The sequence below is a fragment of the Leptodactylus fuscus genome, chromosome 4 (genome assembly GCF_031893055.1).
Source record: "Leptodactylus fuscus isolate aLepFus1 chromosome 4, aLepFus1.hap2, whole genome shotgun sequence".
Classification (NCBI taxonomy): Eukaryota; Metazoa; Chordata; class Amphibia; order Anura; family Leptodactylidae; genus Leptodactylus; species Leptodactylus fuscus.
Window position 1 is genome coordinate 55,921,783 of NC_134268.1, and position 23,205 is coordinate 55,944,987.

Consider the following 23,205-nt stretch of genomic DNA (forward strand, 5'->3'; position numbering starts at 1 on the left):
TCTTCCACACCGCTGACTTTCAGTCAGCCCTTGTTCCCCCACCCTCATAAAACCCTTAACTGTCTTCCCTTTCTTCTCTCAAGCACATTTTCCCTACTCCTTTTGCTCCTCACTATTGCTGACCCTTTCCTCTAGCTCCATTTTTCTGCTGCCCCCTGACTCTAGGGGGCCCTCTTTTCCCTCTATTCGTAGTTGGGTGGAACACCCTTTTTACTCTTAGGCCTTGTTCAAATCTGCATTGGTATTCCGTTAGGTGGAGTCCGTATGGGGCCCCCCCCCAAACGGAAGACCAAACGCACTGGCAAGCGGTGTGCTAGTGAAAGCACACGGACCCCTTAGACTATAAAGGGGTCCATGTGCTTGCCGCCAGATGTCCGCAGGGAACATGCGGACAGAAAAGTATTTCACAATCTACTTTCCTGTCCGCATGATTTGTGCGGAGATCTTTCGGCAAGCACACGGACCCCATTATCGTCTATGGGGTCTGGTGCTTTCACTGCACACTGCTTGCAATTGCATTAGTCTGTACAATAATGCTCTATTGCACAGGGAGAATCAGAGGAAGGGACACTTCATGCCAGAAGACTGAATATAGGTAAATATGATGGGGATGAGGAGGAGTATTGGTGATGCTTCATTTTCTGTAATGGAACATCACCGGCTCATCAGAAAATGTGTCTGGGGTGGTCACATGACTGCCCCAGGTATATATATATATATTTTAATGAAGTCAATTAGAGGGGGAGGGGGTTTAATTTAGGGATTCATTTTCAATTTATGCCGGACAGCCCCTTTAAGTCATTGCCTGTAAATCCAGCTTCAGACAACCATTACATAGTAAGGGCAATTCCATATTGTGTGAATATGGCTCTAAGGTCCTGAAGTGACTGTCGCGGGGATCTCGGTGCTGTCATTGGACTCACAGTCAGGCCCAGATTTTTGGCCATAACAACATATCAAGATCAATGGAAAGCTAAAGAAAACCAAATGAATCATTTTACAATTATCGTCACCACAACCAGGAATGTCACATTGAATATTTTATGTACGTAACACAGTTATAAAGCCTATAAAGATATAACTATCAATAAACGTAACAAACACAACCCTCCATACTATAAATGAATATTTAGCCTGTGAATAGACTTGGTCTAACACTCCTTAGAAGCAGAGGGTTAGTGTACGGTCCACGACACGTCCGTGTTCAGCCTCCGCGTCTCCGCCATAACACTGCCCCGCCCCCGCTCCTCTTCCGTAAACACCGGCACCTGCCCCGATCAGCCAATCACAGCGCGAGTCTCGGATGAGGAAGTGCGGCAGCGACCAATCCTGCGCCAGCTGTTATTCATGAAGATGAGTGCTACGTAGACGGCGTTACAGGAACTTCCAGCCAATCAGGTGACCGTTCTCATCGCTCAGCTCTCCTGCAAGTCAAGCGGCGGCGGCGCCAGAGGCAGCAGCACTGACTGATGAGTGGCCGCGGCGGCAGCGCACATAGTCACTGACTGGTGGCTGCAGGCGAGTGAGCGGCGCTGTCTGCCTGGGCACAGCTCGCCCATGGCGTTCTGGAGGAGAGCAGACTGTCTGCAGCATTCCTCTAAGGAGAGGTGAGTGACTTCCTGCACATAGTCCGGCATCACATTGGTGCAGTCATGAGGCTGCTGCTGCTGGGCACTGACACAATGTGAGTATTGTCAGCTGTGTATAATGGAAGCATAAAAATACAGTCATCACATATAGGGTGTGTGTGTATATATATATATGTATAGTGTGTGTATCTATCTATCTATCTATCTATCTATCTATATTCTCACTATGTACAGAGACAAGTGGAAGTTTTCATTGTTAGTGTCACTTTAAGGGTTTGTTGCTATTTAAAGGGGATGCTCAGTGTGGGTCTGACTACCTAGACCTTCACAGATTGCAGGAACGCAGGTCTGTAGTCTCCTTATTGGAATAGAATGATGTTCACACATGCATGCTGCGTACAATTTCTATGGTACAGCTGGGTATATAGGATATCTCAGGGGGTCTATGAAGTCCCAGCGACTCTCTTGCCACCAATGGTGGACATCCTGGTACTTCTCTCCAACTACACCTGTTGTGTTTCCATGCTTAGAAAGCCGTATGAGAGACAGAAGGACATAGACCAGTCACAGGGGACAGAGGGGTCTGGTCATTTACCTAATATTACCCATACTGTATATACTGTATGTATAATGCCAAATGTCAGAAATACTCTTCAGAATGATAAAGACATGTCAGGAAGAAAGCCAGACTATGCCCCTGATCTCAGTCACCCCGCTATCAGTGAGGAAGTTTGTGAATGGTAGACCTCTGCTAGCATTGGGGTATCCCACTAACATCAGCCTGAGACATTGCAGACTGCGCCTTTAAAAGTAGAGAACTGCTTTAAGGTAGCCAAAGTAGTACTGAAAACTGGCCTACTCACCAATGTGAATATGGGGCAGATGTACTAATGAAAATGATCCATAATTCTGGTGCAATTTTCTCAGGAAATTTGTCCTCTATTATGTGAGCTTTCTGGGATCTACATATTGATGACCTGAACTACGGATAAGATATCAATATGTGACAGGTGGGGGACTTGACACCCGAGACCTCCATAGATCAGCTGTTTGAAGAAGCTGTAGTTTTCATAAGCTGGTAATGTTTTGTTCGTTGGTCACATGGTGAGGTGGTAAGTCAGTCTCATTCAAGTGAATGAGGCTGCATTGCAATGCCAAACACCGCCATAATGCGTCACATGGTGTATGGAATTCAGCGTTTAGAATTGCTTGCACACTGCAGCCTCTTGATCCAGCTCACCTGTGGGGGGTCTGACACCAAGGACCCCCACCACTCTTATATTGATGACCAATCCTAAGAATAGGGCAATAATATGTAGGTCCTGGAATATCCCTTTAATTGTTTTAGATCAGGGGTAGGGAACATACGGCTCTCCAGCTGTTGCAAAACTACAACTCCCAGCATATATACTTGCTCTGCTGTGCTTGGAACTCCCATGGAAGTGAATGGAGCATGCTGGGAGTTGTAGTGTCACAACAGCTGGAGAGCCGAAGGTTTCCTACCCCTGTTTTAGATGCTTCTCCAATAATGGGGTGTAGCTTAGCAAAAGAGAGACATTTTGCAGGATGCCACATTATTTGCCAACAGTCCCTGTGGTATCTATAGATTGGATTTATAACGCCAAAACACTCTTTCCGAATTGTCATAGCTGTGTTATTGCTGAAACGTTTGATTGAAAATGTCACCTATGGGAAGTCTCGACAAGTATCTCATCGCTTCTGTATAAGGCCGGGTACACACAGGGCTTACTCGCAGAGGGTTAGTGATCAGCTACAATGTGCAGGACCAGTATAGTATATGAGAGATAAACAGACCCCATCCACATACACGCTGGATCTAAACCCCCAGCATGTTATGTGTCGCTGTGTCTGTGAGCCTTCCCGGTGTCATCCAGCCTGTGGTGCTCCATCTCTTACTGAACTACAAGTACCAGCATGCCTCGCTGCTTATAGGAAGTCATAGACTGGAGATCACTATAATGTAGTATTTGTAATGACAGCGTATTGGGATTATTTACTTATTAGATCTGGTCTCTCGATACCGTTTCTAAAACTGGGAACTAAATATTCTCTTATGTGTTGGAGATAGTTTACATGTATATGTTTCCCTATATAGGCTGTATACGAGATCAGATATTCGCAATGTAAAGCAGAATAACAAGTATCTGTTTTCCCTACAATTATTCAGTCTCGATTTTTGTAAAGAAAAAAAAAAAAAGGGGAATCCAGATGACAACACATGAGAACGTAAAGCAGAATGACGTGTTCTCCAAGCACATGAGCTTGTCAGCGAGTCACACTTCCTATGTGATGAAATATTCTTCTTCATTGTAGTCATGGAAAATATTATCACATGTTGTACAGATTGTGTTTGTGCTGTCATTGCCAGGTGTAGCACATGAACTGCATAGTTTTTATTATAATAAATGTATTGTGTTATAATAATCTAGGCGTAGTACTATGTATAATTATATCCTGATGAATACAACAATGCCCGACACAGTCAGGGAGTCTATAGTGTGACATGGGAAGGATAGCACGGTGCACTTAGTGATTCCTCAGCTGCTTTGTGTATAGGAGACAACTATCTAATATTATCAGCTGGTGGTTTAGTAGTAGTCTGTGCTTTATCATCATTCTGTCTTTGCTGTACTTGAAGTCTATTGAGCCTGTGGTAGACATGTTTATACGCTTCAGTCAGAGCTGAGCTACATGCATGTGATCCCGTACATGTAGCCGAGCTGTGAATGAACAACACGGACGACACATAGATGAAATCCATATCTCCACGGCCCCATTCACTGCTCAGTGAGCCCAGACCACTAAATGGACATGTATAAGACCTGTCCTGAGTTTTCCCCTCGGACTCACTACTGCATATATGGGCCCATGATAATACGCAGTCGTGTGTATGCAATCATGGAAATGAATGGGTCGGTGTATTAGCCATGGGAAAACACAGCTAACACACTGACCCTTGGTTTACATCTGCGTTTGGTAATCCGTTCAGGGAGTTGGCATGGGGTCCCCCCGAATGGACTACTGAACACATTTGTAAGCGGTGTGCAGTGAAAACACACGGATCCCCATAATGGGGTCCGTGTGCTCTCCGCACGAGTCATGCGGACAGAAAAGTAGATTGTAAAGTACTTTCCTGTCCACATGTTCCCTGTAGAGATCTGGCGGCAAGCACACGGACCCCATTATAGTCTATGCAAATGCATTCAAGGGCGTCCCCATGCAGACTTCCCGAACAGATTACCGATGCAGATGTGAACGAGGCCTGACAGAGCACACGTCTTTAATCTGTAGCCTTGAAGGAAGAGGGAGGTTGTAGTAGTCTGAACCAGTGAGTCAGGAGGTGTCTGACTTCCTCAGTTAAATTGTAGTCACAGATCATAATTGGGATCAGCTAAAAACAACCAGTTAGTAAGCATTTAGGTGGTTTGACATCCAGCAGCCCCGCTGATCAGCTGTCTATAGAGACCATAACACTCAGGCGAGCGCTGCCTCCTCTTCATAGGCTGTGACATCATGGCCATCTGTCACATGGTTTGCAGTTTAGTCTTCTTCATGTGAATGGGTTTGAGTGGGAATTCTAAGTTGGGCCATTATACAGTACAGTTCTGTTCTTGGTACCCCATGAGGAAGCGATGACCACGTTCAACAGCTGATTTGTGGAGATGCCGAGTGTTGCACCCCCATTGATCTGGCATCTATAGTAAGGATTGGTCATCAGTATCAAAGTGCTGGGTGCACCAAACAGATTTAGGGTGCATTCACACTGAGTAAACGCTAGCTTATTCTGAACGTAAAACACGTTCAGAATAAGCGGCGTCTAAAGCAGCTCCATTCATTTCTATGGGAGCGGGGATACGAGCGCTCCCCATAGAAATGAATGGGCTGCTTCTTTCACTCCGTGCAGTCCCATTGAAGTGAATGGGGAGTGCCGGCGTATGCGGCAAGCTCTGCTCATGCCGGAGCGTACACGCCGGCACTCCCCATTCACTTCAATGGGACTGCACGGAGTGAAAGAAGCAGCCCATTCATTTCTATGGGGAGCGCTCGTATCCCCGCTCCCATAGAAATGAATGGAGCTGCTTTAGACGCCGCTTATTCTGAACGTGTTTTACGTTCAGAATAAGCTAGCGTTTACTCAGTGTGAATGCACCCTTAGACTGAAGCCCCACATTGTAAAAATGCCTTATTTTTGCCATTGCAAAGTTTCCACGGTGTAAACACAATAAAAAAAAAAAGCCCTTTAGGCCCAGTTCACATCTTTGTTCAGGCCATTCTGCTCCCCTCTCCGCATGAAATATGTGGACAGAAAAGTCCTGCAAGCAGCGCTTTTCTCTCTGCATTTTTTGTGTGTGAAACCACACGAACCCTATTATAGTCTATGGGGTTTGCAGGTTTCCTAAGGTAACCGTGTTTTTTTTTATGCGGATTAGGTTTCCATTCGGGGGGTCCCCAAGTGGACTCTCCAAATGGAAACCCATGTGCAGAGGTGAACCGGGCCCTACAGTACCTGCAAAGTGGATGGGATTGTGGCTAAACCTGCGTTATCAAAAATCCAAACTACCTGTGTTATTGAAAATCGCAGCATGTCAATTATACCTACATAAATGCTGGCAATTTCCCTATAGGTATAAAAGAAGCAGAAAGTCTGCAGAGGGAACCTCTGTGAAAATGCAATGAAAAACACTTTCGTTTCCGCTACAGAGGGTTTGTTTTTTTGTTTAGTTTTTTTGCTGCATTTCGCTACATTGGGCCTTGGCCTGAAAGTTGTTTTTTTTGGGCAGCAAGGTCGCACTTTGGCGCAAATAAGTATGTCGACTGCATCACTAAGCACCCCTACAACAACATAGGAGTGGTTTAGTGGTAGACTCTCTTCAAGGTAGATGAATGCAATTCTAATAATTTTTTTTTTTTTTTTAAGTCTCAGACTTTCCTTTGAACATCACATTTGTTTCTTCCTTTGCACATTTGCTAATGGCCGTGAACTTTAGAAGTAAGAGCGGTCGTGTACACTAAATTGCTATCTCCTGATCTCATCTTTGTTTCCAGTAATAAGTGCAGCTCTCTTAGATCCCATCGGCTTCGCTGGTTCCGATCAGCAATTATTGTTTCATCAAAAGCTTACAATTTTTTTGCTGCTTTAATGTGATGGAGTTTGAGAAAGATCAGTCTCTCAAGTCACGTGTATAAGGTCAGCGTCTGTCCAGAAATTAAGCCTGGGAAATATAGAATGCCACCAAAATACAGATGATGCTATAAGTGAATATTGTAAGAATACATAGAGCTCATAATTAAAAAATATACATATATATATATATATCTCCTTGTGCTGCAGAACACTATCTTATTAGGCCCCTTTCAGACATTGGAAAATGAAGGTGAATTTGAGACTGACGTCGGCCCTGGAATCCCCTTTGTTTTCAGCTTATCAGTACACCTTGGTATAAGAAAATTGGAGATTGTAAGTGTAACATTTGCATCAGTTTATCTCTTGCAAACCTCATATTCACACTTTGCCACTTCCTGCTTCTTATGACTGAAGAAACTTTCCCTAATCCGTTCCTTCCGCTTGCACTTATTATATGTAAACTAGACTACTGCTTGGTCTGAAATCTTCCTGTGTACAGACCTTACAGATTGATGTGTGATACATACTTCTCCATAATACTCCTTTTTGTCTGTCCCACCATTGGTTGCTTTCACATGGGAAATGTTTACATGTGAGTTTAGTTTAGAGAAGACTCGCACTGAACACAGGCACACAGTGAGCAGAGGAGAATGTGCTTTATAACTGTCACCTCACTCAGAAACAGCCCCAACATGCAGGACATATATAGAGAAGTACTGATGTGAGTTTGGTTGTGGCAGAAAGCTTCTATCTAGCACCTGTCTTATCTTTTCTCCATCAAATCCTGCTCACTCCTCTTCATTCCTTCTCCATAGATTTCTATAAAGATGAGGTAGACGGATGGAGCAGTAAATGTCACTTTGAAAGGCAGTTTTGCAAGGGGGGGCAGGGAAACAGCCTGATAAGAGCAGAAAGAAGCATCTCTCCCTGATAATATAATATTACAGTCTCTCATAATCTCCTATATTAATGATTTATGCAAAGTTTGCTGGTACGTCAGTGCCTATGTAAATAGATCTGCCAAGTCATTGCCCGTGTTCAGTCTGCACTCCATGTATAGGCTGTAAGCTGGTAAGGGCACGGCTCTGTCTACATTCTGCTGTGTTATGTAATGCACATTTCTATGAATGAATTACTACATACACTCACCGGCCACTTTATTAGGTACACCATGCTAGTAACAGGTTGGACCCCCTTTTGCCTTCAGAACTGCCTCAATTCTTCATGGCATAGATTCAACAAGGTGCTGGAAGCATTCCTCAGAGATTTTGGTCCATATTGACATGATGGCATCACACAGTTGCCGCAGATTTGTCGGCTGCACATCCATGATGTGAATCTCCCGTTCCACCACATCCCAAAGATGCTCTATTGGATTGAGATCTGGTGACTGTGGAGGCCATTGGAGTACAGTGAACTCATTGTCATGTTCAAGAAACTAGTCTGAGATGATTCCAGCTTTATGACATGGCGCATTATCCTGCTGAAAGTAGCCATCAGATGTTGGGTACATTGTGGTCATAAAGGGATGGACATGGTCAGCAACAATACTCAGGTAGGCTTTGGCGTTGCAACGATGCTCAATTGGTACCAAGGGGCCCAAAGAGTGCCAAGAAAATATTCCCCACACCATGACACCATCACCACCAGCCTGAACCGTTGATACAAGGCAGGATGGATCCATGCTTTCATGTTGTTGACGCCAAATTCTGACCCTACCATCCGAATGTCGCAGCAGAAATCGAGACTCATCAGACCAGGCAACGTTTTTCCAATCTTCAATTGTCCAATTTCGATGAGCTTGTGCAAATTGTAGCCTCAGTTTCCTGTTCTTAGCTGAAAGGAGTGGCACCCGGTGTGGTCTTCTGCTGCTGTAGCCCATCTGCCTCAAAGTTCGACATACTGTGCGTTCAGAGATGCTCTTCTGGCTACCTTGGTTGTAACGGGTGGCTATTTGAGTCACTGTTGCCTTTCTATCAGCTCGAACCAGTCTGGCCATTCTCCTCTGGCATCAACAACGCATTTCCGCCCACAGAACTGCCGCTCACTGGATGTTTTTTCTTTTTCGGACCATTCTCTGTAAACCCTAGAGATGGTTGTGTGTGAAAATCCCAGTAGATCAGCAGTTTCTGAAATACTCAGACCAGCCCTTCTGGCACCAACAACCATGCCACGTTCAAAGGCACTCAAATCACCTTTCTTCCCCATACTGATGCTCGGTTTGAACTGCAGGAGATTGTCTTGACCATGTCTACATGCCTAAATGCACTGAGTTTCCGCCATGTGATTGGCTGATTAGAAATTAAGTGTTAACGAGCAGTTGGACAGGTGTACCTAATAAAGTGGCCGGTGAGTGTATAAAGCCACAACAGATAATAACCGTTCCAGTAATTATGAGATCTACATACGGTAATTGTGTAGGTCTGTGGTTTCTGAACTGACTCGCTTTATTTAGTATTATTGCTACTGACTCCCTTTAGTAATAGCCATGCTGAGTAATGGAATAACATGTACATTATTAGCAGTATTATGGATATCATCTATTAAGGGTCCCCTATTGAAGGGGTTATCCAAGAATTTCAGAACTCGGACAGAAAAAGTAGTGGGGAAAAGTCACACATTTAAAAAAAAAAAAAAAAAAATCCTACTCTCCTGTGCCTGGTGCTCTGGTGTCTGCCACCCCACTGCTGTCTGGTGTACTGCGCAGGCATCCTGACAGTCAGCAGTCACAGTAACGTGACGTATGTGAGTCATGTGACTGCTTCTTTTCCTGGTGTCACCGCTTGGCTTTAGCAGTCATGTGCGGTGCAGGACTTCTGTCGGCAAAGGCATGGCGCGCTCCGGACCAGGCAGCAGACACTGGAACGCTGGGGGACAGGTGAGTATGTTTGTTTGTTTGTTTTTTTAACCTCCCGCAACCTATTTAAAAAATAACATTTTTGCCCGGACCTTTAAAGTGTAACTCCCAATATTTTTATTTTTTTATTTTTTTTATTAGAACTTGCTTCATATAAAATCATATTCCTGACAGTTTTTAACTAGTGATATCTCTAATCCTTTTACACCTAGTACTTCAGTCTTGGCAGTGTATGAAAGCTTATTAACTAGAGATGAGCGAGTAGTATTCGATCAAATACGACTATTCGATCGAAAACTTGTATCGGTCGAATACCACGCGGGAAAATTCCATTGAATTCAATGCAAAAACCTCCTCGTGCTCCTCGTCCTGCTACTTCCGGAACTTGGAGGATCCAAGCTGTCGAACCTTGGTTTCCATGGAAACCGGAACAATGTTCCTGTTTTTTCCCATGGACTATGTTATTCGAAATTCGATCAAATACTACTCGCTCATCATAGCTAGATCACATTGATGCTGCTATGTCGGGCAAATAGACAAAACTGGTAGGACGAGATTTGCAGCAGTACTATGGTATTGTAACACAGGAATTGGATTGCCAACCTTGTTGCTAATATTGTTTTCTGTGGCGGTGAGGGTCTATTGTAGCAAGACCTATTTTTTTTTTTTTCCTAATCTCTAACAGTTTTTTTCATTGTTTCATTGGCCTATAGTAGTATGGCTGGGTCAAACCAGAGAATTCCGTTCCCTGCAAGCAGCGCTTTTCTCTCCGCATTTTTCACCCTTTTCGGGCAGAAACCACCGGCATCTCATTATAGTCTATGGGGTCCGCTTTTTTAAGCAGGTTAGGTTTCCATCAGGGGGGGTTCCCAAACGGAAACCCAAACACATATGTGAACCTAACATATGCCATGTTTGTTACTTTTTTTTTTTTTTTTTTTTTACAAAGACGATGAGTCAGTAGGCCAAACCAAGATCTTTCTCCGGCTTCAACTAATTCATGAATGTCTGATGCTATGGACAGACAGAAGCTGTAAAGATCCTCTAGTTCATTAAAAATCCAGATTGAATTAATAATTAAAAGAAAATATGCAACAAACTATACGTAATAAATTATTCAATATTAATAATTGTGTAATAATCATTTTATGTACTCAGCAACTTTTTTTTTTTTTTTTCTGACTATGACTCCACCCAAAACTAACCCTGACCCTCCAACCCCACAGCCCTGGTTTGTTTTGTATTTTTGTTGGATAGAATAACATGATGCGTTATTTTAGCTATTCAAAGAACTATAAACATTTGACATAAAATATATATATATATATATATATAATTTTTTTATTATATTTATTTAAATAAATTATAGTTTGGATTAACCCTTTGGCCTGTGTCTTTCTTTTGAATACTTTCTTGTATTTTTCATCTTCTTGGGAGCATTGAACGTTGCTAAAATGTTAGTTAGGAGGTTTGCTGTCAGCAATAAATAAGATGTGTAGCATAACTGAAAAAAGGCAAGTTCAGCCAAGGCATGGGAATAGACATGACTGAACGAGGGGTGTGGGAAACAAGCTTTCTATGCATTCTCATAGTTTATGAATTTCATATAATATTTGTCCTTTGTCTGATCCTCCACAGCTATGCTTTATATTGTACCTATAATACTCTAAGAGAATGAAGCTGAGAATGTATCGGTGGTCAGAGCTCGCTTTGGGTCATACAGGAATCGGCTTCCCTTTCTCCTCTTGCAGAATTGGCTTATTTAAAAGAATTTTCTGATTTCTTCAATAAATAGGCCAGTGCTATATCCCCATCTTAGAAGACATGAAAGGACATCTGCTGTACATATGCACTGGATATTAAGAGGGGGTTAATCCTGACTACACATCTTTGCATAAAACTGAATAATTTGTCAATTATTCACTTACATATTTATAATATTTTGGTTCTTGGAAATGGTCATGTAGTTATGGGTTCGGTCCTATCAGTGGCTCAGTCCTTGTACAGTCATACATGGGCTGACAGTCATTGAGATGATCGTCCACATGGCTAGATGACGGTTTCTAAGCCTAGAAAGAATATTCTATATAATATTACGGTAATCTGCTCAGCTCCTCCTGCTCTATAACATGCTACTGATTCCCTGCCCCCTATTTGTCTACATTCAGCAGCACAGAGGAAGCGGAGAATCGGAGCCTTGTATGAGACAATTGGAGGACTGACCATCACTACAGTACCAACTTTATTCACTTACAATGAGTAATGCTTTTATGATGCAATACAACCATAGTTGCGTTTTTGTAAACTATTCCATGGTACAGGTTACTGTGGTTATGTAACAAGTAGGTGGCTAGAGGACACAAGACTCCTTGTTCCTTTGTATTCATGGCACTTATCTGTCTTCCTGTAGGTTTTCCTTGTTACTTCTGGACTTGGAGGAATACTTTTTCGAACAGCATTTAGCACATCATGTATCCAAAGTGGGTGATGCGGCAGAGAGGTAAGGGATATTCTACTGAGAACAATCAGGATCCATACGGGCCCATAGGAAGCCTCAGAGTTACTGATGCAGTTTTGTTAAAGTTACACAGACCTGGGGCAACACGGTGGTTAGTATTGTAGTGCTGGAGTCCTGGGTTTGAATCCTGCCAGGAACAACATCTGCAGGGAGTTTGTACGTTCTCCCCGTGTTTGCGTTGATTTCCTTCCATTCGACAAAAACCTACTGATAGGAAAAAAATGTACATTGTGTGAGCCCCATACAGGATTCACAATCTGCAAAAAAAAAAAAAAAAGTTACACAGACCTATAAATTCAGATTTTGTTACTTCCTTTTTGTTTTAGTAAAGGGAAGTTTTAACCTCACTGTGGTATTTCTCACAGCACAGTGCAAAAGTGTTATTCAGGTGTGGAAAAAATACTGCAAAGTAATAATGCTTCCAGATATAGAAGTGTTTCATCATTTTTGTCAACTAACAAAATGCTAAGTGAATGAACAAAAGAGAAATGTATATTATTTGGTGTTACCGCCCATTGGAAGAGGAGTCCTGGTAGTGATTATATGGCCCCTACAGAGCCTTGATCTCTGCATCAACCAGTCTGTCTGGGAGTATATGAGGAGAGAGAAGGATTTGACCAAGCCGACATTCACAGAATAACCAGAGTTAGTTCTCCCAGATCTCTGGAACAACGTGCCTGCTGAGTTCTTCAAAAACCCTGGACCTAGGAAAATGGATAGAAGGCAAAGGCTGGTCACACCAAATCTAGATGTGATTTATATTTCTCTTCTGCACATTGCATTTTATCAATTGACAAAATAAACTGACACTTCTGTGCTGATAGTTCTGTAAGCATTGTTACTTTACAGCATTTTTTTCCACAATGTTTGCATTACTGTTAGGCTCTGTTCACATTCTGCTTGAGCCTTCTGTTGGAAGCATACAGTACATTAGCAGGATTTCCTACTTTTCACTGAGGGCTATTATTTATCACTGTGCACATTGGCATAGTCAGGCAAATTTGATCTTTTGGGTACATTTGTTGTATCTTTTCATGCAGAACATTGTTACAACTGCTATGTAAATACAAACCTAATTTTAGTTCTAATTTTAATCTTCTCCTAGTTCTGCCCCCTCCTGCTCATTTATAGTATAGCAGCTTTTTGTACATGATTGGTTAGGCTGGGCATGTGATCTTTCATACATTGTACTTAAGCTCCAGTCTTTAGACCTTTTTAGACTCATTCGTCCAATGTAAAATGTTAATAGAATTGTAAATATACTTTATGAATCCACAGATGAAAATATAACATAATGCAACACTGAATCTTGGACCCAGCATATATCAGCACAGCCCGGGAGATAGATAGGTTAGAGTCATCTGAATCAGACTGTGTTTTTCACATGAGAATTGCAGATATATCGCTGTTTTGGACAATATGTAAATGAGCTCTTTAGAGCAATGGAGGACGATGCTGGTTACCTTTTTGGACCAATTGACAAGGGGAAAAAATCCATATGTGTTTGGTGACTCTAACATAGCTATCTGCATGACTGGGTTCTGGTGACGACCTTCCTTTAAGGATTCAGAGATACAACCATTCATTGACTTACTGTATACTGATATATTTTTGTTGTTTTATTTAGAAGTATAAGTGGATCTCTTAAAATCTGCTCAAAATCCCTCATCTTTGAACCCGATAAAATTGAAGAACCCATTCTTAAGGTAGGAATCTCTAGGTCGGTGTATATCAGTAATATCAATGACGTCACTATGTACCGATACACTTACTCTCTTCACTGGTTGTTGCAGATCGCTTTGCGGGATTGCTCTAAAATTGAGGTGGAAGATGAAGATCTCTTCAGGTAGTAGGGACTTTACTATTTGCTTTCACTGATGTCATAACTTTTTTATTCTGTCTGTAAATGGGTTACATCTTTGTCTCCTCTCTCCCCTTTTTAGCAACAAACACAAGCAATTTTCTGTCACTTTTAACCAGGTAAGAACTATGTACTCACAAGTCAAACTGAAGTGTCAGCCCCTATAAAATTAGTGATCCCCTCCACTGGCCACTACTGTGTTGCCCTGGAATGTGCTGAATATGGGTGATCTTGTGTATTTGATAAGATTATTCTCAGAATTTCTTAGTATTTGGCATACCCCTCTTTGCTTTAATAGCAGTGGGCACTCTGGCTACTATGTGTTGTACAAATTTGTGTAAAGCCTGATGAGCCCACTTTTCTGGCAAGAGTTTAAGAAGGAAAAAATCCTTACCTATTTAGCCTCATCCACAAGGCTCTCCATAATGCCGCGCCTCCCTACATTTCCTCCCTCATCTGTGTCTACCACCTGACCCATGCTCTCCATTCACTCAATGCCCTAACTAGAACTTCCCACGCTCGTGTACAAGACTTCTCCCGAGTTGCACCACTTCTCTAGAATGCTCTATTCCGGACAATCAGATTAACTCCCAATTTCTACAGCTTCAAGCGCAAACTAAAGACACATCTTTTCAGACAGGCCTATCACAATTCCTAATGTAATCATTACCATACTGTAATTAGGATCCCTAAAATTAACCCTCCTCTGTCCCCGCTCCCACATTACCCCACATGATATGATGCCATTTCAGGCTAACTCTGTATGTCCAGGCACCATCCACATGTTAAAGGACACGACTGGTGACTGCTCATATAGTTTTAATGACAGTAACCTCTATTACAAAATTGTCTGACCATTATATAAGCAATGCCTCCCCTGCTACCTCTTGTGTCACCCCCCCCCCCCCCCCCCTCTACCTCATAGATTGTAAGCTCTTGCGATCAGGGCCCTCAGTCCCATTGTGTGAAGTGACTGTCTTTGTAATGTATCTTTCTGTCTGTATTTGAATCCTACAAATTGTACAGTGCTATGGAATATGTTGGCGCTATATAAATAAAATTTATTATTACGTATAATTTCAAAGGTTTTTTTTACCATCATGTGGAATCAAAAATGTCATGTATAGGGCACGCAGTGGTTTGGTAGATTTACTAATACTGTTGATAAATCTGGCACGTTTTAGGGTGGTGAGCCATTTGGTAGATCTGGCTCTTTAAGACTTTCTGGTCTAACTTTACACCTCTTATTACTTGGTTTTCGACAAAAATGTGCCGTATTTTGGAGCATTTTTCAGCACATTGTCATATTTTAAGCCACATCCTCTAATTCCTGCTTACTCACTGGGCAAGGGACAAATCATTAGTTTTTTGGTGCAAATTTTAAACCCCTTTATTCACTGTGAGGCCTTAAGATGAGAGGAAATAATGTACTACGTTTAACCCCTTAACGACCGGCCCATAGTAAAATTACGTCGGCACTGACAGGTCCTTCCTGACTGCCCTATAGTAAAATTACGTCGGGCAGTCAGGGAAGGATTCCCTGTCAGTGCCGATGTAATTGGAGCGGATCTTAGCTGTATCTGACAGCTAAGACCCTGCTCCATTACCCCCCATCGGAGGGGTCTCCGATCGGGGGGTTTTAACCCCTTCAGTTCCGTGATCAAACATGATCACGGAACTGAAGCGGTTCCGTGACGGTGCCGGCCGAATCGGCACCCCCCGCGGCGAGATCGAGGGGTGCCGATGTCTCTAACATGGAGCCTGGGGTCTGGCCAGTGACCCCAAGCTCCAAAAGACCCCCAATACCTGGTTGATCCTGCTGCTTTAAGAGGAAGTCAGACGCAGGCAGCCCCTGCGTCTGACTTCCTCCAGACGCTGCAAGACACTGACAGCTGTGTCCTGCAGCGTCTGATAGAGAATTAGTGATGCTTTTATCAAAGCATCACTAATCCAAGTGTCCTAAAGTAAAAACTGTAAAAGTAAAAAATAAAAATAAAAAAAGTGAAAAATAAATAGTGTCTGATAAAAATGAATAAACTTATAAAGCCCCAAAATTTCCTTTTTTCTATAAAAAATGAATTATATTAAAAAAAAACCTAAAACTTAATAAAAACAATACATATTTGGTATCGTCGCGTCCGTAACAATCTGAACAATAAAACTCCAACAATATTTAATGTATACGGTGAACGTCGAAAAAAAAAACCAGAAAAAACCCGCCGGAAGTAGTGATTTTTCGCCATCTCACCTTACAAAATATGCTATAAAAAGTGATCAAAAAGTCATATACACCCCACAACAGTACCAATAAAAAGCGCACATTGTCCCGCAAAAAATAAGCCCTCAACCAACACTGTCAACCAAAAAATAAAAATGTTACGCTTCTCAGAAGATGGCGATGCAAAAAACATTGATTTATGTCCCTAAATGTGTTTTTATTCTACAGAATTAGTATCGCATAAAAAAATACTATAAATGAGGTATCGCCGTAACCGTACCGACCCGCAGAATAAAGGGAACATGTTACTTATATTGTACGCTGCATGGCGAAAAATTTAAAAGGTAGAATGCAATGCCAGGATTGATTTTTCTTTAAAAAATCCTGCAAAAAAGGGTTAATAAAATGTATTCAATAAGTTGTAGGCACCCAAAAATGGTGTCATTACAAAATGCATCACATCCCGCAAACAACAAGCCCTTATATGGCCACGTCACCAGAAAAATAAAGAAAATATAGCATCTAGTAATGTGAAGACAAACAACCCCAAAATCGCCAAATCATTAGAATACAACTGGCTGCGTCAGGTAGGGAATATATAAGCTGTGCAAGCGGATATCAGGGGACACCCCAGATTTACAGCTTACGAGGGAAAAGACACCGGAAGTGACCCCAGAGTGACTCCCCCAATCATGGGACATAGTAGGGAATTTGGTGTTTGCAATGTCCTCCACACCGCTTATATATTCCCTCTTCGCCATCCCCTCTGCAATCACGTCCGGGGTACTAATACTCACTACACCCCCTGATATATTCTTTCAGGGGTGCAGTTTTCAAAATGGGGTGACTCCTTTGGGGAATCCAGTTTTCTGGTACGTTATAGGCTCTACAAACATGACATGGCGTCCGGATACCAAACATCTGAATCTGTACTCTAAAAGTCGCATAGCGCTCCTTCCCTTCTGCGCCCTGCTGTGCGCCCAAACTGCAGTTTATGCCACATTTATGACACATGTATGACACTGGTGTACCCAGGATAACGGACGTAATGTCATATGTGGGTATAAACTGATATTAGGGCACAGCCGGACACAGAAGGGAAAAGAAGGGTTATTGGGTTTTTGGAGTGCAGACGGTTTGGTTTTTGGATGCCATGACACTTTTGCAGAGCTGAAGCGCCAGTAAAGTGGAATCCCCTGATATGTGACCTTATTTTGGAAACTACACCCCTGAAGGATTTATCCAGGGGTACAGAGAGCATTTTTAACCCCCAAGTGTTGCTATAACTTTTTATCCATAAATGAATACAAAGCTGATTGTGAGAGGTGAAAATGCCAATTTTTCCAGGAATCCGTCATTTCAGTGCGTAATATGTTGTGTCCGACTCGTATCAGAGATGAACGCTCTGAAAGCTGTTATGCCCGGGATACCCACTTAACAGTTTTTGGAGTGTGTATCTCTGCTGACCATAAGTTAGGCACAACATATCAGATACTGAAATGGCGAATCTCTGGAAAACTTCATTTTTAACTTCTCATTATCAGCCGCAATTTCATTTCTGGAAACCAAATAAATGCAACCCTCAAGGGTTAAAATGCTCGCTACACCGCTTGATAAATCCCATCAGTGGGGTAGTGTCCAAAATGGGGTGAGATGTCTGCAGATTCCACTTCAGGGGCTTTGCAAAAGTGGCATGGTGTCCTAAAACCAAACTGTGCTCCAAAAACCAATATAGCTCTCCTTTCCTTCTGTGCCCGGCTGTGTCCAAACAGCCTTTCTACCTACATATGGCATTAAATCTGTTATCCGGGGTACACCAGTGTCATACATGTGGGCATACACCGCCATTTGGGTACACAGCAGGGCGCAGATGTGAAGGAGCGCTATGTGCTTTTGGAGTGCAGATTTAGATTGTTGGTTTTTGGACACCATGTCATATTTGCCGAGACCCTAAAATTTCCCCTACAAAATGGGGTCACTTCTTGGCGAATTCCAGTTTACTGGCACCTTCAGGGCTCTGCAAAAGCAACATGGCGCCCCGAAAGTCCCTCTAACACTGTACCCCAATAGCTAAAAAGCGCACTGCTCCTTCTCTTCTGAGCCCTGCTGTGTGCCCAAGCGGCAGTTTACACCCACATATATAATTTTTTGACCCTCGGGATGGCCCCTTAATAGTTTTAGGAGTGCAGGTCTCTGACAACACAAAGTGGGTGCAACGTATTGGGCACCGAAATGGCATATTTCTTTAAAAATTTCAATTTTCATTTTGTACATTAATTTTTGGGAAGCATTTTTAGGCTCAAAATGATAATACCCCTTGATACATTCCTTGATGGGTGTAGTTTTTAAAATGGAGTCACATTTGAGGGGTTTCCATTGTATTGGTACTTTAGGGGTTCAGCAAATGCGACATAGCACCTGAAAACTATTCCAGCAACATCTGCCCTCCAAAATCCAAATAGCGCTCATTCCATTCTGAGCCCCACCATGTCCCCATACAGCAGATTATGGCCACATATGGGGTATTGCCGTGTTCAGGAGAAATTGTGTAACAAACTGTGGGGGGCTTTCTCTCCTTTAACCCCTTGTGAAAATGAAAACTTTGGGGATAAAGGGACATTTTACTAATTTTTAACCTACACATCCCTAAGTTAGTAAAATCTGTGAAACGGCTATAGGGTCAAAATGTTCACTATACCCCTCAATGAATACCTTAAGGGGTCTAGTTTATAAAATGGGGTCATTTATGGGGGGTTTCAATTGTTTTGGTATCTCAAATCTTGTTTGAATGTGCAATGGGCCTGAAATATCTGCAAGCAAAATTTGTGTCTTGAAATCCAGTTGGTGATCCCTTCTTTTTGGGCCCTACCGTGCATCTGTACATAGAATTAAGGCCACAAAGTGTACATTTTTGAACACGGGAGAAATGGGGCCATCTATTTTGGGGTGTTTTTTCTTCATTTTCATGTGTTATGTGCAAAAAAACTGCCTTTAAAATTACTCTTTTGTGTAAAAAATATGAGAATTTTTTGTTTGACGCAAATTCTTTTAAAACCTATGGGGTCAAAATACTCACTATACCTCTCAATGAATACCTCAAGGGGTCTAGTTTATAAAATGGTGTCATTTATTGGGGTTTTCAATTGTTTTGGTAACTCAAATCTTGTTTGAATGCGCAATGGGCCTGAAACATTTAGAAGCAAAAATTGTGTCTTGAAATCCAGTTGGTGCTCCCTTCTTTTTGGGCCCTACTGTGCGTCCGTACATGGGATTAAGGCCACAAAGTGTACATTTTTGACCACGGGAGAAATGGGGTCATCTATTTTGGGGTGTTTTTCTTCATTTTCTTGTGTTATGTGCTTGTGTTATATTATACAATCTGAAGTCGTCCAGTCACTGGAGGAAAACCAGCGGAGTGCAGAGTTCTAGGACCGATGCCTTAGACTTAGTGTGTTGTGGGGGTGCAGGAATTTACTACGGCTGTCATGTCAGGGGTGGTAACAGGTCCTCTCATTTTTAATATCGGTCCACAGAGCTAGTAACATAGGAAAGTTCTCCTTCATGAATAATGCAGGTTATTGCTCTTTGTGATGTGTCTGTGTATTCCTAAATTGTTTGTTTCTTTTAGGTTAATCTCATCAAAGAAAAGAACATTGTTGCTCCGTATAAACTTCAGCGTGTAAGTAGCTTATTTTCTTGTGTGAGACCCTCTCCTATGTAAATATCCTGCCGCAGATTTTCAAGGCAGATCTAATTACGGATTAGCTGGTGATTTCTGCGCAGTATATGCGGTCTGTGTGAACATAACCTTGTGCAATATCAGCTTCAGACAGACCTTTCTGTTCTCATTTATAAGGGAATGTTGTGTAAGTAGTTGGGATCTGCCAAGTCTCCTCTAGGTTATGCCAGTGGCTATATTTCTAATTGATGCTGGGAAATGTTTTTTGTTTTTTTTTCTGCATAACAAGAAACCTAAATTTGAGCTTCCCTGGTTAGTTTGCTCCTGCTTGCATTGAAAATTGATTTTTTTTTTTGTTTTTGGCTCTCCGGGTTATAACAGCTGTTCACTTCTTGTAATAAAGATTTCCAGAAATGCGTGATAAGTACTTCCAGGGAATCCTCTAATCTGTTCTTTTGGATTGGTTTTTAACATGACTTAAATAGTTGTGTTGCACGAAGTTCACAAGATCAGAAGAATGGAGAAACGGACACCATTGGATCCATTCTATGATGGAAGAGAATGGTGCCCGAGGAATCTCATGATTATACTGGGCTCCGTTGTTTTTTTTGGGGGGGGTTTTGTTTTGTTTTTCCCGACAAAGTGCCGAAAGAAAAACTTGGGCTTGCAGGGCTTACCTTACAATCTGTAGAGCAGTAGTTGGAAAATAAATGCCCCTTTATTTTAATGTCAGCCTGTATTCGGGGATTACATTGTGACTGAATGTCTGTGCCGTCTGCTGAGATACAGGTTATTCTTTTTAGAACTGAACTGAAAAGTGTATATAATTTTCTTTCAGGGTGGAGGCACTTTTTTCTTTCAACTGGAGGATTCTAGAAAGGTGGATGATGTTGTACAGACCGTCCTCCAGGTATAATCGAAATGTTCCTGATAATAGGATGCTTAGACTTGGCTTTGTAAAGAAAAGGCAGTAGTGGAAATTGCAACGTGTGCATACGGCTGTAGATATTTCTATATTCCATAGTCATGTAAAAAATGGTAATTAGAGATGGGCGAGTAGTGAAATATTCAAAAATTCGAGTAGACCTCAATATTCGACTATTCGTTCGAATATCGCCTCCCATTATAGTCTATGGGAAAAACATGCTCGTTTTAGGGAAACCAAAATACGACGAATTGGAGTCACCAAGTCCACAATGACACCCCAGGAAATGATGCCAACACCTCTAGAATGTAACTGGGACAGCAGGGGAAGCATGTCTGGGGGCATCTAACATGCCGAAGTCCCAGGATTATTATTATTATTATTATTATTATTATTATTAGCTGCTACTGGTTTAGCCAGCCAATGACTGTATTTTTTTTTTTTTTTTCCAATGACTACTTTGTCCTACTTCCTGTCCCACCTCCCCTGCATAGCTATTGGTCTAAAAAAAAAGCGCCAGGGAAGGTGGGAGGGGAATTGAATTTTTACTGCGTTTACCGCGTGGTATTCGACCAAGTACGAGTATTTCGAATACCGTAGTATTTGATCGAATACCGTATTTTTCGGACTATAAGATGCACCCAGGTTTTAGAGGAGAAAAATAGGGAAAAAAAAAATTTCAGGCAAAAAATGGTAAAATATTTAATATATGGGAGTTGTAGTTTTGGAACAGCTGCAAGGCCACATTGACAGGTGACCCTGCAGCTGTACGGGGATGTATAGGGCGTTTTTTTTGTGGGGCCAGGTGTACTTTTTAGATATACCATTTTGGGAAATGTTTATTACTTAGATCACCTTTTATTTAATTCAGAGGCAAAACAGAGAGAAAAACCCGGCAGTTTAGCACTTTTGATTTTGACGTTCACTGTACATAAAAATATTAGTAGACCGGGCATTTTCAGATACAGGGATACCTAATGTGTATGTTTCACAGTAATGTTATACTTTTATATGTATTCTAGGGAAAGGAGGTGAACTTTTATTTATTTTATTTTTTTATTATATTTTTTTTAAGTGTTTTTTTTTTTTTATTACTATTTTATTATCCTCCGCCTAGGGGGCTTGAACCTGCAATCATTTGATTGCAAGTCCCATAGACGGCAATACAAGTGTATTGCCGTTTATGGGAGATTCTATACATTACTATCGCGGAGGGTCATAGACCAGCCGCGATAGTAATATATATCTATGACAGGCCTGGGAGCCTTCATTAGGCTCCCGGCTGTCATCGGAACAGGTCGGCTCCTGCGGCCTCGCCGTGCAGGAGCCGGCCTGCATCACTAAAGGTATGGGACCGGCCCCGGGGCTAACTAACTGCCGGGACCTGCGGAGGGGGAGCGGATTTGCAGCATGGCCGCGCTACTGCCACCGCTGGTGTTCTTCAGTGGCAGGAGCGTGGCAATCTGCAGGCCCCGGCAGCTAAGACAGTCCCCGGCATCTGCTGTAATAGACCGGCGGATGCCGGGGAGTGTCTTAGCTGCCGGGGCCTGCAGATTGTCACGCTCCTGCCGCTGAAGAAAACCAGCGGTGGCAGTAGTGCGGCCATGCTGCAAACCCACTCCTCCACCCACATTCAGACTATAAGACGCACCCTCATTTTCCTCCGAAATTTGGGGGAAAAAAAGTGCGTCTTATAGTCCGAAAAATACGGTACCTACTCGATCGGATACTACTCGCTCATCTCTAATGGTAATAGTATGTGTCCAGCTTTAACTCCAATGTTTCTGATCTGTAGTGATTTAAAACAGAAAGGCTATGGATACCTTGGCCACATTTTTTGTGCTCTAATATAGAAATAAAAACATTTGCAATTGGATTTATTCAAAAAGTTGCTCTTTCTTGTCTTCCAAAACCTGCATGTATTATAATACATTACAGGCTGCTGAGTTCTGTTCAGTGAGAAATCCATCAAAGAGCTCATGTGAAGGTTCACTCTGTAGCCCTCATGTCTGTGGCGATGAACACCAACCTAAACGGAAATTTTAAAGAAAAGTAAAGTTAAACAGAAAAAGCTACCGTATGTCAGCTCTCTGAGCATTCTGTTAGGCAGTGAGAAGAAACTGGGCCGACAGCATATCTGGTTGACTTCACGACTGAGTAAAATAAATATAATCCAGTTTCATGTATATTTTTATCACGTTACAGGCAGTAATAAAACAAAAAAATATATTGTTCCAAATGTGTCCATAGCTTTTAAGCTTTTGTTCTTATAACTTATCCCGAGTACATTCAACTGCCACCACTGAATTAGAGTGCATTGCTTCTTCTGTAGATCTGGAGAAAACCAACGTTGAAGTGATATGCAAATTAAGCAGTTGATGCACGGGGGGCGGGCCTTCAGTCCTGGAGCAC

General features: G+C 42.2%; 1 protein-coding gene across 1 annotated transcript in view; it reads left to right on the forward strand.

Moving 5' to 3' along the window:
- The first annotated feature begins 1,436 nt into the window (after positions 1-1,436).
- NSMAF (neutral sphingomyelinase activation associated factor) overlaps positions 1,437-23,205 on the forward strand; it is a 51,707-nt gene continuing 29,938 nt past the window's right edge. Inside the window, exons 1-7 of the mRNA XM_075270513.1 lie at positions 1,437-1,607; positions 12,003-12,092; positions 13,738-13,816; positions 13,904-13,956; positions 14,054-14,090; positions 19,818-19,868; positions 20,707-20,778. Of these exons, the coding sequence (XP_075126614.1) occupies positions 1,558-1,607; positions 12,003-12,092; positions 13,738-13,816; positions 13,904-13,956; positions 14,054-14,090; positions 19,818-19,868; positions 20,707-20,778 (432 nt within the window). The 5' untranslated portion in view covers positions 1,437-1,557. The remainder of the gene's footprint in view (positions 1,608-12,002; positions 12,093-13,737; positions 13,817-13,903; positions 13,957-14,053; positions 14,091-19,817; positions 19,869-20,706; positions 20,779-23,205) is intronic.